The 18,900-nt window shown below is 36.7% G+C and overlaps 1 protein-coding gene across 1 annotated transcript in view; it reads left to right on the forward strand.

Moving 5' to 3' along the window:
• SLC9A9 (solute carrier family 9 member A9) overlaps positions 1-18,900 on the forward strand; it is a 181,368-nt gene that overhangs the window by 66,618 nt on the left and 95,850 nt on the right. The window contains exons 7-9 of the mRNA XM_027739894.2: positions 6,666-6,804; positions 7,636-7,741; positions 16,007-16,095. Coding sequence (XP_027595695.1) covers positions 6,666-6,804; positions 7,636-7,741; positions 16,007-16,095 — 334 coding nt within the window. The remainder of the gene's footprint in view (positions 1-6,665; positions 6,805-7,635; positions 7,742-16,006; positions 16,096-18,900) is intronic.

Genomic DNA, 18,900 nt, shown 5'->3' on the forward strand with positions numbered 1-18,900 from the left:
TCCAAATGGGAAAGGATCATTTTTTCAGGCACAGAACTGTGTAATTTATATGCCTTTTGATATCATCAGCTTATAAGTAAGGACAGTCAGGCACAGAAAAGAATGCAGCATGTGCTGTCATAGGGACCCACTATCAGCCATCTGCTTTCTGCTCATGTGCTTCATTCCTCTCAAAGATATGGGACAGGAAAAGAGTTGTCACTGGGAAGTGAGTATGATCAAATAGATTTATGAAAATTAGACATTTAGAAGCAATAGCAGTCATTTGAGAATGACAACACCAAACCACAGATATATGCAAACACATTTGACTATTAAAGCCTTAGTTTTCTTTTACATAGATTTTAAACCCAGGCTTTCTTTCTGTCAAAGATAAAAACAGGATGGTGTTTGCCTAGAACAAAGTAATGAGGAGTTAAGATACTTGTACAGATGACAGCACATACCATTTCTCAGATGCACGGGGGTAGAGAAGCTCCACCCCAGATCAGAGACGACTTTAGATTTGAAATCTCTCAGCCTGCAGCCCTGTTAGCTCGTTACTCATTGTCAAAACTATGGTCTCTCACCTCCTGTCTGTGTGTCTTTAGTGACTACAGGTCTGTAGTGACTGAGTTCTGATCAGGATCAGAAGGAGGGGGGGTGTCCAGCACCTCTGTCAGGAGGGACTTGCAGAGGTTTTCCCTGGGCACCATCGAGGTGGGTGAGTTACCAGGTACTTTTAAGGCAATGGTGGTGGAATTTTCAGGGCAAGAATGGGATCACCACAATAGATGGTTTCCAAGGGTCCCTAAGGAGGTAGAGCAGGCTTCCTAAAGGTAATGGGTAGGGAGGCAGAGAAGGAGGAGGGAGAATGACAGATTTTCTACAGTCCCCGATTTTGGGGGTCGATGAGAACTAAGATCTGCATTAGGGAAAATCTACCTGGAACGACACAAACTACTTGTCCTTTTCTCTGACAAACTGCTGCCATGTGTCAGTTCAGGCCTGAACACAGAAGAAAACTGAAAATAGTTACCAGTGTAAAAAATATTTATCATCAGCTGCCAAAAATGACTCCTGATGAGCTAAACTGATTTCTGATTGCCCAAGTGATGGCACAGAGTCACTCAGATTCTGCAACTGCTGTGTAATGCTGCTGACAACTGTAGTAAGCTACACAGTTATATCAGCTCTGAAAATGCTTTGTGTCACCTTAAAAGGAGCCTGAGTCCGTCAGTAAAATAAACCTATGATTTTTTTATGTTAAGTGGAAATCTAGCAGAGAGTCTGATTTCCTATTTTCATGCAGATAAATGGGAAAACGGGTTTTCCATAGGGTCTGTGATAGCTTTACCTTTCCAACATGGATGCTTGGACATATGTCATCAGCTAGTCCCTTTGAACTGATAGCAAATCCCTTTGGAGAAAGGTTTCCATAAACACTAAAATCTCATATACAACAACAGTAAGTGCTAGTGTGGTTTAAAGTCATCAAAATGAAATGTTCCGTAAATAGTTTATAAAATCTGGAAAAGCCTACAAAGGAACAGGTCAGAAAAGAGAAGAAGCAAATAAACCATGACACGGAGAAAAAGGAACAGAGTGTAATCCAAGACAGAAAATAGTTCCTAAAACAACTGCTAGACCTTCTTCTAGAATTAAAAGCAATAGTACTCGTAGCAGTGTGCTGAAACCAGGCTGTCAGTAGAATAAAACCCATGATGTACTGTGTTGCCAAGGAGAATAAAGTTTTGGATATCCAGAAAAATGAAGGTTCAAATATTGGCCATTCCAGCAGCAATTCAACCACCAGTACCTTTTTCTTTATCTTTTGCAGCTCTTACACACATATCAATAGAAAGCTTAATATGTGTATTTCTGTGAAATCCATGTTTCAGGAGCCTTAAACATATAAAAACATGCAAGTATTATTAGGCATATATTCCAGAAAGATAGATTTCCTTATACAGAAGGATGTTCAAAAGATTCATCTGTGTTCTTTTAGTGCATCTTCTGTGCATTTGCATTACTTATTGATCACTGTTTTAAACACATCTGAAAAATACAGTGTTTGTTGTTGGAAATTTTCATCTAGAGGATCTCCATGTATTTGCCTCAAACCACTGTTACAATTGGCTGCCTAAAGTCTTCCCACACTGATGTCTCTCTGCTTTGCCTTAATTGTCTTCAAACCTTCCCTGCTTCATACGTGCTTCTGTTGGCTTGGCACACTCACGTCCCAAACCTCCTCATTTGTTTTTATTTTTATAGTTCATCTACTTGCTCTTGCTGTGTGAGGAGCTCTTTTGTGAGGAAGTCTGGAAAGCTTTACCAACCTAAAACTTGCCAAGAGAAGACGTAGGTGTCTGCATGGGCTTTCACTTCTAGCTTGTAGTTCAAACACTTATACAATGGGCAAATTACAATTCTGTCTTTTCAGCTTTCTTCAAACACTTTTAAGAAAACTATATAGTTAAAAAGTTGTGTGGGAACAGAAATCGTTCAGTTCAATCCACTTCTCTTAAAGATCCAAGTTTTCTAACACAGTATAGTGACCTATCTTTTTCTATATAATTATAATGTCAGGAAAAACAACCTTTTTTCCTTCTTAAAAATAACCTTGAACTCTAGAAGCCTTTTTTTCTGGCCTGTTTTATTTTTCTTAATTAGCAGCTGATGAAATTGCCATTTAATTCTATAATTATTTATCACCTGAGGGAGATCTCACTTCATTCAATGAAGGTATTTTAAGGAACATCTGACCTTTCTGTATTTTCATGTATTTTTTCTTCACATTATTCCCGATTTTCTTCTGTGCAGTATTACATGATAAAGTGGTACATAGGAAGAAGGCCACTGGGCTAAAGGAAGCCCTTTGATTTAGCAAGTGGAAAGAAATCTTCCTGTCCAAAGATAATTAGCTGTTTGTTTTCATGTTGTTCAAATAGACAGAAGGAGGAAGAAAGGAATAAAACAGTCTGTTTACTGATTATTTCTAATAATTGATTCCACATCATTCTACTTGAAAATTTCTGTTTACAAACATTCTCCTTCTGATGCTTGAGTGTATTTTCTTCAGCATATTGCCTTTTTCTAACAGTCATCTGATGCAGATGTTGCATCACTTTGGCTTATATCAAGAAAAGGAATCTTTTCCACTAGTTAAAGGAAAATCCTTAAGAATAATTGAAGATGTAAAAAAGGAATCAATTAAGATGTAACTGGAAATGTAACTATGCTTTCTACTGTAATAGCACTCCTCTCATGCAGACCTTTTTTGTGAGATCCCTGCACAAGTCCCTAGAATGAAAGTGCTTGTTGTGCTGAGTTTTCATCCTAACGTGATCTTAACAGATGAGGGGAAGAAAGAAGTGCAATAATTAGCGTGGTACAAGTGACACAAACTGCCAGTCCTTCTATCTGCTTCAAGCAAGAGCAACCACCCTAACTTGCAATTTATTGTATGAATAAATATTGCCTAGATTTCCTTTTTGAAAGCTGTGAAAACACTTGACCCTGTCCAATGTTGTTTGGTGTAGGAAGCACAGAAGAACAGGAAATAAAAAGGCATCTGTTAAATAACTTTCTAATATAGAAAATACTGGCTAATCCTTATAAGAACCATCAAGGAAGCTAAGTATTATTTCTAACTCCAACCTGAAGGAGAGGTAGAGGTTACCAAACTTACATATAGACAGATAGTAGAGACTGGGGCAGGTGTTTGTGAGATACATATATAGGGCATTCAGTGAGGATCCAACAAAAATCTTTTATTACTATCCTTCCATTCTATCTCATTGTGGGTGGCAGATAAAGCACGTCTTTGTCATTAACTCTGTTCATTTATCAGTCTCTGAAAAAGGTTTTCTACTGCATTTATTTTATGCATTCCCTTAATCCACCTCTGATACAAATTTACAGAAATAAACCCTTTTTTTCTTAAACAAGTTCAGCAATTAGAGACCTATAAAAACTAAACACAGTTTGAAATTTTGTATCAAACTCTCCCGCACTGCTTATTAATGAACTGCAATCAACCCCTTTTGTAGCAGGCACAGAGAGCAGAGAGCAGAAATGGCAAGTCATGCCAGCACGCCTCTTGAAGTACTCTCTGAGGAAAAGGAAGAAGAGTAGAGGAACCATAATTTTAATTATGGCTCTCTCCAGTGTTAAACTTTGCAATTTTGTTTTTACGTCAAATAATTGGTTTGGCGGGAAGTACTGGAATAAACAGGATAAAATCCTGTTCTGCTAAATTACAGCTTATATAGAAAAACTGCCAGGTAAATAAGTGTGTATTTTGAATGGTTGAAAGGGTTAAAAGTTAGTGTTAAAGATGAAATATATTCAGAAAAATAAATAATGGGTCTAATACAGAATAATGCAAAGTGAAAATCTGAAGTAAATACTCTTTGAGCTGCAGGGAAACACGAGTTCTAGAAAGATTTAGTCCAGGAACCACAGTTAGGACAATGAACATGTGCTGTGTTATGGTGCTTTTAAAAAATCCTGGGGTTTCAGGGCATATTGAGTAGAAAAATTTCCCAGTGAGAATGAGTCACTTCATATTCATTCCTGAAATAACTATATTAAGAATAGGATGCTTTCTTCTAGTTTGCTTCATACCTGAAAGCTATTGCAAAGTTGGAGGGCAAACTGGAACCCTAATTGGTCTTAATAAAGTCAACTTTTCTTCCTTTAATGTTAACATACTTAATAAAAAGTCATTTAATGACTATAGTTTACATTAGACTATTAAACTTTCACTCTGTGTCAAGATTTTTTTGTTTTACTTTTTATTACTGAGCATCCCTACCATGGGCAAAGCCCATCAATGTCACAGAATCATTTTCCTCGATTCTAGGCTGAACTCTCTGAATTCACCACTCAGTGCTGTCAGCACTACCAATGGCAAAAAAGATCATTTCCTGATTTATAATTCACTAAGCCAAGCAGAACAGCAGCTGAAGTCTCTGTATACTTGTTTGGGGCAAACATCAGAGAACAAAGTGGCTGCTTTGCTGTCAAGACAGACCTACAAGCTTTAGATCTAACAGTTCTGGTTACACTACCAAATAGTTCCAATTTTATATAATTAGCTAAAGCAAAGCCCTCCACTTACTAAATCACACTATAACCATACTGTATCACAGCTGATAGGATTCTGCCAGTTTAGGGAATGCATCTGTGGCTTAATATAGTTCTTTATTTCATGTGGGGTCTAAACCAATACATTTTGAGTAGGCCAGAGGTGAAAAACATTTCAGGAATAATCTGAAGGTGAGAGAAACAAAGAACTATAACTGACCCCTGGTCTGAGAGAGTCACAGTTGAAAAAGGACTGAAAATGTGGATAGCAACATGTTGCTGAATAGCATTTCCTCTGCTAATAATATTTTGTATCCCTCTATCAATAGCACTTTCCACTACAAATAATCTCACTACTTTTGTAGTGGTGTTAATCAGCAAAATTGGAGAGAGCAGATTTTAGGGCTCAGTAACTTCTGTTGTAGTAGATGAGTATTCACTCCTCCTAATTATTGGTGCTCCACCATATGCCTTGAGAAACCTTGTGCCATTTTTTGCAGACTGAAAGCATGAGAACTGTTTTCACATATCTCCATGTGACTGCAAAAATCACATTTTTAATATGCAAAAGCTTAAAATACTTAAAACTTTTTAAATTTCTAAATTTTTAACGCTTAAAATACTTATCATTTTCCAGCAATCCAAGCTGCATTCTGGGATCCAATGCCAAGCTCAGTACATTTTCTTTGACAACTAACATAAAAGACCTACAGTACTCAAAGCAACAGAACACAAACAGAACAGATCTAAAGTGTTGCTTAATTAGTTTAGGAGGCTTAGAGCAATTTTTCATCTGTTAAATATAACATTTCAACAAGAAAAAAAAGACATTCATACAAGGAGTAACTGGTGTTCTGGGTAATAGTCGACTGGTGGCAAATAACAACCCTGAAACTCTCAAAAATTATTTAATGCACAGCCCATTTGCTTTAGTGGCATCATTTCCTTTTCAAAAATACTCATGAGGGCTGCACTCGGGGCTGGGATACGGGAGGTGACCTTTGACAACTGCAGCAGTTTCTTTCTGTGGGACAACATTCATCCTGCCCACAAGGTCTCCTATTGCTGAGCTCTTGATGTGGCTTCAGCTCCAGCTATGAAGGGTTATACCAAAAAGGGAACTACTTTATGACAAAACTGCTGCTGCAGGGTTGGTACCTGCTGTGATTTGTGTCCCCCATTTGAGCCTCAGCCACAAACCTGCACTTTTTATCTAGTATTTGTGAATATGTAACTGCTCTGAAGACACATGGACAATAAATAATTCAAAGTTATCTATCTTCCCTGCAGTTTTCTTATACACCTATCACCTTTTAATGTTTAGTTGGCCTTGTTTATGGCACTTCTAGTATACAAATGTTACTGACTTGCAGTAGACTATTGATTTACAGTGTGACACCTTGAAAATAAATTGGTTATCCCCAGTCTCCATCTGCTTTGTTCTCATTTGCTATTAGCCCAGAGAAGCTTTGGTTTGCATTTTGAGTCCCTAAAAATATTAATTTTCAATTATTGATTCTAAAATTGTAACAATGTGATTGAGTTTGTTATTCCTTTTTCTTTCCCTCTCCCCCATCCCTTTGTTTTCTTTTCAGCTCTATATCCATTTACAGTCCTAAGGAGAATCCTAATGCTTTTGATGCTGCTGCTTTCTTCCAGTCAATGGGAAATTTCCTGGGGATCTTTGCTGGATCATTTGCCATGGGATCCTCTTATGCTGTTGTCACAGCTTTAATATCCTTTATGGTTTGTTTTCAGAGAGAAAATTTATATATGTTGGAAAAAACACCTGATATTAAACACCTGATATCTGAGACTGACCATTTTTAGTTTAAGCCTGAACCTTTTCACTCTAGATTCAAGTCTTTGCAAACCGACAGACAAATCATAAATTGACAGAAAATGTTATTTGTCAGAACCCACAAAGAACTTTATACTCAAATTTCTTTTGAACATTAGCATTTATCTTACTATCTGGAAATGGTTGCATTTTAAAGAAAGTGTTTTGAAGTCAAAACATGAATTTATTAAATACAGTAACTTATTTATGAACTACAAGCTAGCAGCAATTATACAAAAATACAAGGGAAACACCACACCATGTCAGTGTGACTGACAACTTCATCAGTTTACCTAAGCTAGAAATTAAAGGTCTATCTGTTGCCCTGCATTTTTTCTTGGGTTTTACAGTTCTTCGTGCAAAATGCTACCGTAGAAAGACAAGTGATTTTCATCTTTCTTGCATGGATGCAAGTGTAAACAAATGCCAGCTAGCTTATAAAACTGGACAAAATTACTTCTTTTTTCTGGGAAAAAGAATATCAAATGCAAACAACTAGGCATTAATTCAAACTCCACAAAAGCACTTAAAATAGCTGACTTCAAAACCTGTTCTAGATTTTCCTCTTTGAGATAACTTAGAAGCTGTGCAGTTGTTCCTGAATTCAACTAGTATAGATGAGTATGGTGGGGGAGCTTTCTTTCTTCTATCCTTTATCAGGTCAGGAGCAATTTTAGCTTACAAAACTGTCGGGTTTTTATTTTTCCTTAGTAATCTTTTCGCACTTGACAAAATTTACAAAGCTGTGTGAGTTTCCTATGTTGGAGACAGGTCTATTTTTCCTCCTATCCTGGAGTGCCTTCTTATCAGCAGAAGCCGCTGGGCTTACAGGTAAGTGTTGAATTTTACTGAATAAAAGCAGTTTTATAATATGCCTCTAGTGTGGGTAAAATGCATGTTTATCTTAGGCATGACATCACATAAAAATTTTCTAAAGGCCCATTGCTATACTGAAGATTGTTTCATCTTTAAGAACATTAAGAGGCATTGAATAGTTCTTCCAGACAAAGACATATTAGATCAGACTCAAGTTCTCAGTCTTTCTTCCCTAAATTATCCCATCCCTATTAGTCCCACTACTAATCCAACTATTTTCTGCCCAGCTATAGGACCAAAGATGACACTAAGTACAAGGAAGTGAATATGCAGTGGTATGTGACTGTGAGACTGTTCCTCTGCACACACTGCATGTCCTGGTCCCTTTTTGTTCTTCCCAATTATCAATGACTAAACAGAGGACAGGGCCATCCTCAACATTGCCAGTGGCATCCACCTCTGTACTTAGAAAAAAAAAAAAAAGAAGTCATCTTGTTCAGTGTCCCTCCAAGAACACCTTTAGCAACAGGAGAGGCACAGCCATGTCCCAGTGACAGGTAGAGATGTGTGATCTGGTTATTTTTTCGTTAAGGTCAGGAAAGAAATTATACGATCACAGTCAGTTACATACCCAGGGCCTCCATTAAAGAGTATACAGGAGTTTAGGCAAAAATTGTTTACCTACACAGCAGCCTACTGTATAGTGTAATTCAAGAGAACACAGTTTGCATGGCCCTGATTGTTTTAATGTTTCTGAGGCCGTCACCCCAGAAATCTAGTGCTCTAACTAATGTCAGGGAAAGTCAGGGGAAGAAAACTGCTTAATGGAGTGATGATGCAGCCCATGCTTGTTTGTTTGCAAAACTGTTCAAAGCCTTTTGGAGTCAACAGTTATATTTTTATATTTTTACTGAGTTGTCTGGAACTAGCATATTACTTTTTTTAATATCAGCCACACAATCGCACTATGTCTGAAGGGGTATCAACATCTGCATCTTCTGGCATCCTTGTCTTATTAATTAAACTATTTTGCATCCTGCTTAATGCCAAAATCTTCAGGCCAATGAATAAAAAGAGGGGCATCTGAACTTCATTTTCCTTGGATATTGTGTTTTTTCTGTTCCTTCCTTCTTAATGAACTTCAAAGGATTAACACTAGACATCAGTATTTCCCTGTAGCTATCAAGTAATGTAATTGCAAAATAATTTCATTCTTATAATGCTTTACATACCAGTTCTTCAATCACTCTGAGTCTTTTGAAGTCTAATATTGAAGTATTTCATAATTTAGAAATAATGGCCTATACCGTTTTTGTGTGGGTATATTAGGTGGTAGAGCCCACTAGCAGATTTTTTAAACAAATTGTAAATGGAGAGTAGTACAGGCCAATATTTTAGAAAATATTTTATTCCTTTGCCTCAATATATCCTGTGATATATAACACACAGTATATGGGCCTGACCCTGGTTGAAAAATGGATGTGATTGAACCAGCAAATCAACATAAAAATCCTGGATGACTACACAGTTATTGTCATACTGATAACTGTAAAATTATAAATTAATGTTATGGTTATTAATCTTATAGCTATATCATCAAGCTGTGATATATGCATGATAAATTGATTCTTATACAGTAGAACCTAATTTGTGCATTTTCTCATTTGCCCTGAAGTATATACTTCCTGACTGCTGAAAAAAGCTGTAATAACAGAGTACTAGAGTAAGGTCAGTGTTAATAGAGTTGTTTTCATGTTCAAACTTCATTACAGAGTATTTACTAGTAGGCTATAAAAAAAATCATAAATAATTTAAATTAAACACTTGTCAAAATAAATGAGGAAAGTACATCTTGCATGTATTAATTGCTTGTTCTCTTGTTTTGTAATTAACAAAATTTGCTAAATTTTAAATGATCACTCAGTCATTAGTCTGTGAAAGATTCCATGATGTACACAAGCAGTTAATGTTCACCTCACTTAGACTCTCTCTATCTACAGCTGTTTGAAATGAGTAGATATTCAAATAAAAAGAGATTAATATACCTGCAGAAATACACTCAAATGAATATGTGAATTTACTTGCATATATGTATTCAGTGAATGCATACTGCAAAGTCATATAGAATTTATCAGTGTAAAGGCATCAAAATTGCAGCCAACCACCTCTGATTTTTGCATGGTAAAGATCTGCACTATGAAGGCAAGAAAGAAATAGGTCTTGAAGGAAAAAATGTTGAAGAGCATCTTCTTTGTTCATTTACTGGTTTTCAGAGCCCTTTGTTTTCTGAACATTATAAAGGGAAAAGTTTGTGATAATAAATTACTGTTGTTTCCTCACCTTCAGCAATTCTCATCTGAACATTTTGTGATGTGTCTGACACCTGTCTTCTTATTCAAGGGCTCAGAGGAGAGCACAGTCTACCTAGTAGGAAAGCTTTTCCTCCAAAAATAAACAAGCAGTTTATTATGGATGATGTACCCAGGATGAGTCCAAAAATCTGGTCTCTCACTGGGGCAATTTTGTGCTACCTTTGTGTTTAGGACATAGCAAGAACAAATGTCACCAACTTCCATTTCCTTTAGTGCTGCTGACAAAGTGCATTTATTCTGCTGTTCACTGTTCCTGTCTGTTTGCTGTAATTTGTCTTGGATCCACCATCTACCTCATCGCTTTTTAAAATGTTGTGACCAGTTCTTCTTGTGACACTCTCAGAAGGGATCTACCAGAACATTTCTGTCTGCAGTTCTGAGCACTGCAAGCCCAGATCAGGTTGGGACCACCTGGGCTTTAGTTCACTGAGCTGACATTATTCTATAAAAGGAAGTTATTCTGGGCTTTAAATTCCAAACTTTGTGGTTTTCTTTCCTTTATTCATAAGTAGCGTGCCATGTTGTGTCACACAGAGAAATAGGCAGACTCCTCCCAGTAAGGAAGGAGAAGAGATACCTTGGCTTCTAGAGTAAAACTCAATTCTCCTAAGCCATAGATCTACCACTCCCAGGAGCACAGAGTGAAACCTGAGCCCAATGAGAAAAGCAGGTTCTTCTGAGGTAAGAAGATGGCCCTTGCAGCGCTGTGCAGAGCCGGATAACAAGTGAGCCAGATTGCTACAAATTTGGAGTCAATTCTTGGGTCTGGCTAATTTAGGGTCTGCTGTAGGTACAGCCTTTTAAGACAGTAAGGGAAAAAGAGAAAGATATATGATTTTAGAGAAAAGTACATATTCTAGCATGGCATTAGGCTGAGACCAATGAACAGTTGCATAAAATGAAGATAGTGGTGCCTTATTGCTATTGCATAGATTCAGGATAAACAGGGTAAGCACTCTTAGCGTGTCTAGGATAAAAGCTGTTATGTGTCACCGTAGGGGTTCCAATCTGAATTCAGCAATTCATTTGAGGTTACAAAAGTACAACACTGCAGCTCAGGTCTCGAAGCAGCCAGGTGCAATACCAATGTACCATCCCCAGATAAGGGCCTAAAAAATCCCCTCAGCTCTATCTTTTGTTACTTTCTGTCACTTCAACATAAAATAAACCTCATACAACTCCAGAGATAAAAGCTTCATGAACAAAGTACGAGCTTTAGTTCTGCATTGGTGCAGGTCTGGTGAAAAAAGCCTTAAATCTTTTCTTTAGTATCAAGAAAATGATTAGTCACACTTCATACCCTCAGTGAAAACAGAGTGAATAGGGATATTGTTGCCACTGGGTGTATGGCCTTATTACCACAGCAATTTGAGGCAGACGACAGTGCCTCATTTCCTGCCACTCACACAGTCACTCTGCATCCCAGTAGGTGCTGGGGAGATTCTGACATAAATATGACTCCAAAGTACATTTTATCTGATTTAAATAATTTGTCTTTTACCCAATCCTCATTGTTCTCCTTTCCACACATTTCACCAGCTTTGATGAAGACCAGTTCCTGTTGGTTTTGCTTTACTGGGGGATTTGCAGTATGTTGTGCATCTTTAGAGATGAACTTTTTATCCATTCCCTTGCTTCCCCAGAAGGTAGAGGTTTGGGAGTTTTCTTTTTCTATCCCTTTTTTACCACTAAAGGCCTGACAGCTGGAGACATCATGTCAGTTTTATTCTCTCAAATTAGCAAATTCTCAAGTTTTGATTGTGGCCACTCACTTCCAGGTTTACATTAAAAGCTCATTGCACATGCTGCCCTTTCTAAATGTTTCTTTTTATGCATTTGTGAAATGATCCAAAAAAAAATTGTCATTTAGTGAAAATATAGAAGATGTTTTTAGATTAACTCTTGTAAATTAATTCTCACACTGTCAGGTTAATGTTCACACCATCAACAAAATACTTTTTAAAATACAAGTTATTAATTTATCCTGTATTATCTTTTCATATTACTCACTTTTGTCCTAACAATCAGCTACAAGTATTGGTAAAAACTAATGTAAGAATAAGTTCTCTAACTGTATTAACAGCTAGCAAGCTGTCTGTTTCTCTGTTATATAAGGTGGGAAAAAAAATCAAATAAAATTATAAGATTTTTATTTCTAATAAAACCTGTTCAAAGAGGATGAGCTGCAGCTGAAAGTTTACTAGTGACTATAAGCATTTTACTGTGAAGTGTCTCATCTTTTATATTAAGAGAAAAATTTCAATAATCTGTTAATAAACACAAGGAGCTGTATTGCACTTAGCAACTGATCACTCATTTCAAATCAAACCATTACCTGGTTAAGTTAGCACTTTGTTTGGCAATTGTAGTACTAAGTGTCTCAGTAGTTGCTACTTTTGCCACTTAAAAACGAAACCAGAGAGCTGAGTCTCCAAGCCTGAAATTACTCACTGAGCACTAAGTACTGCTAAAAAGACTGTCTTGTTTTATTTGCCTCCCTACATCTAATAGATACTTTCTGTTTACAATCCTAGTATTGCCATATTTGCTCTTACCTGTTTCTCTGTGAAAGCAAGCCTGCAAAAACTTAACAACCTCATTTATGTGCCATACTCTGTTCATACAGTATTTTGCTACCCAGCTAACTTCAAGATCTAGCTTTAATAGTCTTACAAAGAAATCCAGATTGCTTTTTTCTTCTAACTAAAGAGTTCTGTGTTTGCCTCTTTAGGTACTTCTCTTTCATTTGTAGTTGCATTAAAATGTAATTGGTCCTTACTCTTAAGTAATCATTTTTATGTAAATGCATTACAAACAATTTTCTCCAAGACTCTTAATGAACCATTCATTGCAAGAGGCATGGCTGGTACATATTAAGCTTTCTATTGTAGCAATTGAAATATTCCTCTGCATTCCCCCAGTCTTCCCTGGAAACAGGGTATCTGGTTTCTACACTTGCATAATTGCATGGTTCGGTTCATTTATTCTTATTGTAAAATCAGATTTAGGCCATTTTTTTCCTCACGTCACTCAGTTCTCTCACACACATAATTAACAGTTTCTTAGCAGTCAAGAAGAGTTCATAATCATATTTAATAGTCAATTTTAAAAATGCAAGATGACACTATGATGATTAATAGAGAAGAAAGTGAATCAGAAGCTCTTATCTCCATTTCTGTTACTGAGCCTGGAGCTAGTGATACTTAGCAACATTACTGACTGGCTACATTTTTAGCTGAAATGTCATTGTTTGAGCATCCCATTGCATATTATCAATGCCTTGAGAATTTTTAAACTCACCAGATCATTTCTGCACAATTACTGAGAAAAAAGACTTAGACACATTTATGAGAGCAATTAGACCTCACGAAAATATGAACTCCCTGAAATGTATTTAGGCAGTGACAACCTCACCGCTCCTCACATTATTTACTGTGAAGAAAAGTCTTAGTGTAGCTAGAAAAAAATAAATATCAAAGGCAACTTAAGAAAATAAATATTAAAAAAGAAGACATTACTTAAAGCTTGGTGGAATTTCTTTTGGCTACAGAGACAGTTCTGCAGAAGCAGTACAGGTAAATTTACAATATAAAGATAACCCAGAAGCAAAGAAAATGTCTACAGTGGTTTGTGGGGGAAAAAAATATTTTTTTTATAATATATTATTATTATTATTAAAGAAATAATCATTTTCTTTCTGATGGCAGTTATCCCTTGTGCCAAATTCATCTCAGAATTATTTACTCCATTCTTCCTTTAAAGGCATATTAATGCCTCAGTTCTTCCCAGAAACAAGAGAGTCTTGCAAGTAAAGAAAATTGGATTTTGTTGGCCAATATTTGCATGGGTAGCAATCCAAGGAGAGTCTAGAGAAATATGTAGTAAGGTAATAATTAATGTAACTGGTATGTGACACTGCACAGATCCCACACACACCATCTCCCTCAAATGGATTAATTTCAGCATTGTCTAAATTATTACTTTGATTTGTTCCCTTATCTGTGCCATGGTTCAGGGCAGAAGGATATTTCACCTACCTCAAAGACCCTCCTGCTGCTAAAATTCAAACATTTAGAGATTTGGATAAGCCTGTTAAAGAACATGTTGAGGCACCAGTGCTTGAAGCACCTCACACTTGTTCAGTACAGTGCCGTCCATTTTTCCTGTGAGTCTGAAGCCCAGCCTGCTTCTCTTAACCCTTTTGAAGTAGCAGATTGTTTATATTGGGTTGCTGTGCTAAAGGTGCAGCACTGCAAATTCCATCCCCTTACTGAGCCCCTTCTTGCTGGCCTTCATTAAGTCAGGATAGTCCCCATCCTGGAGAAGATGGAGGAAGCTTTATCCAGTTTCAAGTCCAGGACTGAAGGAAGACACTGGGATTATTTTTACATTCCACTTCATGCTTTTGCTTCCAATACAACTAGTTTATATGTTTCAGTTCATGCTAGTTTAACACAATAAATGCTCAGAAAGCTGCAGCACAATCACATTGCAAGGCTGGATAGTGCCTAAATCTGGACAGATATCTTTCCGCTTGCTTTGTTGCCTCAGACTCATCAATATAATTTCAGTAAATGTGAGCAGCCTATGAGCTAAAAATTACCTAACAACGTGCAGAGCAGCCCATGAGGAAGCAGAACTGAAAGGCTAATCAGGGCATGTTGTGCCTCCTACACAGGAGGCAGTGAGTAGAAGAGCTGAAAGGCACAAGGACCAAGGCACTGTGGAAAGTGCCTGTGTGAGCCCCGGAGATCCCTGGCACGCAGTGATGCCTCCGCAGGCTGGCTCTGGGCTAAGCCAGCTGCTGCTCACATGATGTGCAGCTCAAAACCAAGCAGAACTTGTACACTCCACGTGCTTCAGGAAAAGTGTGTGAAGGTTTTCAGGGGAATGATGATCAGAATTGACACCATAAAGCCCTGAGCTGTTGTGTAAATAATTATCTATGTAGGCATGCCCGGAGTTTAAGAAAAGCCCAGGGCTTTCTTCCCACGTGGGCACTTACATATGGCTACTGGTGGACATTTTATTTTGTTTTTCCATTTTCTCCCTGTATGGGCTCCTTCTTCATTATCTGTGTCCAGAGCTGACAGGAAACTATAGTTACAATCTTGTCAGCTACTTTAATTATAATACTGCATTACAGTGATGTTACTGTATGATTCTAGTGAGTTAGAACCAGGGTCAGGGAAGAAGTATTAAAAAATAGCACTAAAAAAAAAAATTTTTTTTATTATTATTCCTGAAAAACCTGCTGCCCTGCTCCTCAAGACGTTCCACAAGCTGGGAATATAACTGCTGCCATGTGTCACTGACCTTGTTGTTCTGGGCAGTGCAGTTTGCACCTGCCAGAGCATCACTTCTAAGCAATGTGTTGTTGTCCTCCTTGCACATGATTATGAAAAGGCTGCAGTCAGGCACAGACTGAATTGACTTTCCCCTGCTGCAGTCATTCAGTACCAAGCGAACTCAAACCACTTAAATGTAATAAAATTATTTTTTTCCTTTCCTATTCAGTCTCTGACAAATTTTTTCAAAAGGTCTGAAGTCCTACATACCACAATTATGTTAGTCTTACTTTTACAATTACTGTCAGACAGATTACAGTCAGATCATACCATGTATTAGTTGAAACAAATTTTCTACAGCCTCAGGCCAAATACACAACAGTAGAAGTGCTATGAATGCATGATCGTCCAGGTAGAAGATTCAAGATCTACAGGATTTTTAGCAAAGCAAAAAACAGAAAAAAATCTAGTTTATTTGAAAGATGCTCTTATAAAATATATCTCAAATTTCTTCTGTTATAAAAAGGTGATAACAGACTAATTTTCTCTTTTATGCAACCTTTTGCAAACCTAAGTAAGAAAATAGAAACAGCTAACGCTGTTTTTTCTTTGAATTTCAGGTATTGTTGCAGTCCTTTTCTGTGGAGTTACACAGGCCCATTACACCTACAACAATCTGTCAACAGATTCCAAAATGAGAACTAAACAGGTATGGAAATAATTGACTTTGTGTCTTCAACTGGTGCAAGGAATAACAGCTACTGGAATATAGCTGGATGGCATTTCATTGATGCAAGGCAAGAGGCTTATGTCTTCACTAGGGGAAAGACTAGAGAAACAGTTAACTATTCTCTGGATAAGAAAAAAATACAAGAATATAAGAATCTGTCCTTGCCAAGAGACCTGAAATGCCAGTCAGGTGTGCAGACAACAGTTTATACCAGCCTCCATACAAAAATGCTTCAAAGTTAAGGAAATCAAAGAGCTCTGGTAAGACAGAAGTGCTCAGAGAGGCTGGATCCATGCAGATTTTTGGAAAAGGACAGTCTAATCTACAGTCTGGCCCACAGACTTCATTAAAAAGTGACATAATTAGAAGGATAGTGATTTTTTTTTCCACTGTGTTATTTAGAGCTTTAGAGATGAGAAATTTGGTCATCTGCTTTTTGTTCGAACAAGTGACTAGTGCAATTGTAATTATTTTTTAAAACTTGGAGGTGTTCTCAGATCTATGGCATTGCAATGTTCAAAATACTTTTCAGCACAAGGAGTAATTTTAGACTACCCTGCCACTACCTGGATCCTATAAAAAGTCATTTAAATGCAGTTTTCTTCCCCTTTAATGTTGACTCATATGTCCCATGAACACCAGGTTGTAGAAAATCTATCTCCTAGAACAAAATAGAAACACACAGTCCAATACTATAATTTTCATGATGTGATCTGGTACCTTTTTCAGCAGCTCCTCTCTTCTAAGCATTGGAAATTTTACGTAGAAAATTTCATCGTTTCTTGCACATCTCAATTTAATCAAAAATCCAATTTTCTATAAAAACAGCTTGATAGAAAAAAATACTGGCCATAGTCCCAGCTCAACTGTTAGAGTCTTACAGATTTTAAATCAGAAAAAACTTTCTGGTCAGTACTTCCATAATAAAGTGTTAGCTATTGAACAGGGTAAGACTTCTCAATTGCATTTCTTCATACCAGCAGAGACTGATGCTTTCAAAAAGTATTCCAGCAGAGAAGTAACCTTTCTCTGATGACTGTATTGTAAGGGAAGGACATTTATATCTACTATAGAATTGTTTCTCTTTTGCAGAAATACTGAATTAAATTTGCCATTGCTACCCTTGCATATAACTTCAAATTTGAATACAAGGTTTTTTCAGGGATTCATCTGCATGCTTTGGTGATGCACAGCCTCAGACAGAGAAAAAGAAAAATGGTGATATTTTTAATTACATATGAAGCTTTTTCAACTACAGAATTAACTAACATTTTGTTTAAACGCATACTGGTTTTATTCATGTTTACTTTGTTATTCCCTTCTATTCAAGAAGTGCAAATAAAATAGTGAAAATAAACTCGATTTACCCTTGAACACACAGAAAAGGGATTATGTGTTTCTCTATGGAGTTATGAGTTTTATGCACCCTTTTCTATTCTGTTTTTCTCTTCCCCCATAAGCTCTTAATCCTCAGCCTCCTTTATGATGTAGTTCAAAAATTGTTGTTAAATTCCTTTGAATTCTTCTAATTTATTTTCTAATCCAAATATTACCCTTTCACATGCAGCTGTTTCAGTGAGACCTGCACTGCCTCTTTCTTTCTCTTCTCCCAAGAATTCTCATCAAGCAAATTTAATAAGCCGTACACTTGGCATTCTCATAATCATATATGACTTCAATGCATTTCAAATTAATATTGTTGCTCAGATAGTTGGCTTTGCTCCCAATCTGAGTCTTTTTTATTATTCATTACTGGCCAAAATCAAGGGCTTTTCAGTTCATTTATAGAACTATTCCAAAGCAGTCTCTATCTTTTGTTACAATATGACAGAAGTTTCAATAAGGAGTGCTGAACTGTAATGCACACTACAAAACAGTGAGTTAAGGCTCAGGCTAAAGCTAACAAAAACCATGGAAATTAGATTTAAGACTCTAAATCTGATTGTGAAATTGTGTTAGCTGTTTTTAAATAAGTGCATTTTCTTTACTGCTTTGCATAATTTTCTTTAAATTTTTTACTGAATTTTAACATTTCATAGCTCGATGGTAAAATCCAGCATACAATGACAGAGAAGGTATTTCTGACTATGATGCCGAGTTCTGCATATCTCATAATACCTCATCATTTTTTCTAGAAAAAATAGGTAAGGGAGAAAAAAAGACAAGTATGTTTTTCTTCAGTTATTGATATAAAATGAAAACTTACCTACAGTTCTTAAATGAGAATTTAAGAACCTCAATTAAAAATGCCTGTTAAAAGATGCCATGCAATTATTAGTCCCCATGTATCCTTTATTATCCTGTCAATCACTGTTTAACATTCCATGAAAGAGAAATACTGGATTTCAAGCATCTGCATCTGGAAGTATAAAGTAACACTAATCTTGTCAGAAAAAATTGATTATTGGAACACTGTCACAAGAAAAGTAAGATAACAAAGATTTAGTGAAAATGGAGGTTTTAGATAGTTTTCATTCAATTCACTTATCCCAATTCTCATTAAGTGTTTATAAACATTCTCTCTGTGTGTTTTTACTGACTTTTTTAACATGACAGATGTTTTATGGCAGTATTTTTAAGTCATCCTCATTGACCTGACTACGGTCATAGTGGTTTTAACATTGCAATCGACCATGCCCTCCGTGGCAACAAGGTTAGGTCAAACAGAGTGCTCCTGAGTCTCAGACACTTAAAGTTTAATTTATCCAATATATCTTTCACGAAGGAGAAGATGAAACTGCTGGGATCAGATCGAAAGCTATTTGATTCTGAGCAGCTTTCTCT

This window comes from Pipra filicauda, unplaced genomic scaffold (assembly GCF_003945595.2).
Source record: "Pipra filicauda isolate LSUMZ 115617 unplaced genomic scaffold, ASM394559v2 scaffold126_size2276778_pilon, whole genome shotgun sequence".
Classification (NCBI taxonomy): Eukaryota; Metazoa; Chordata; class Aves; order Passeriformes; family Pipridae; genus Pipra; species Pipra filicauda.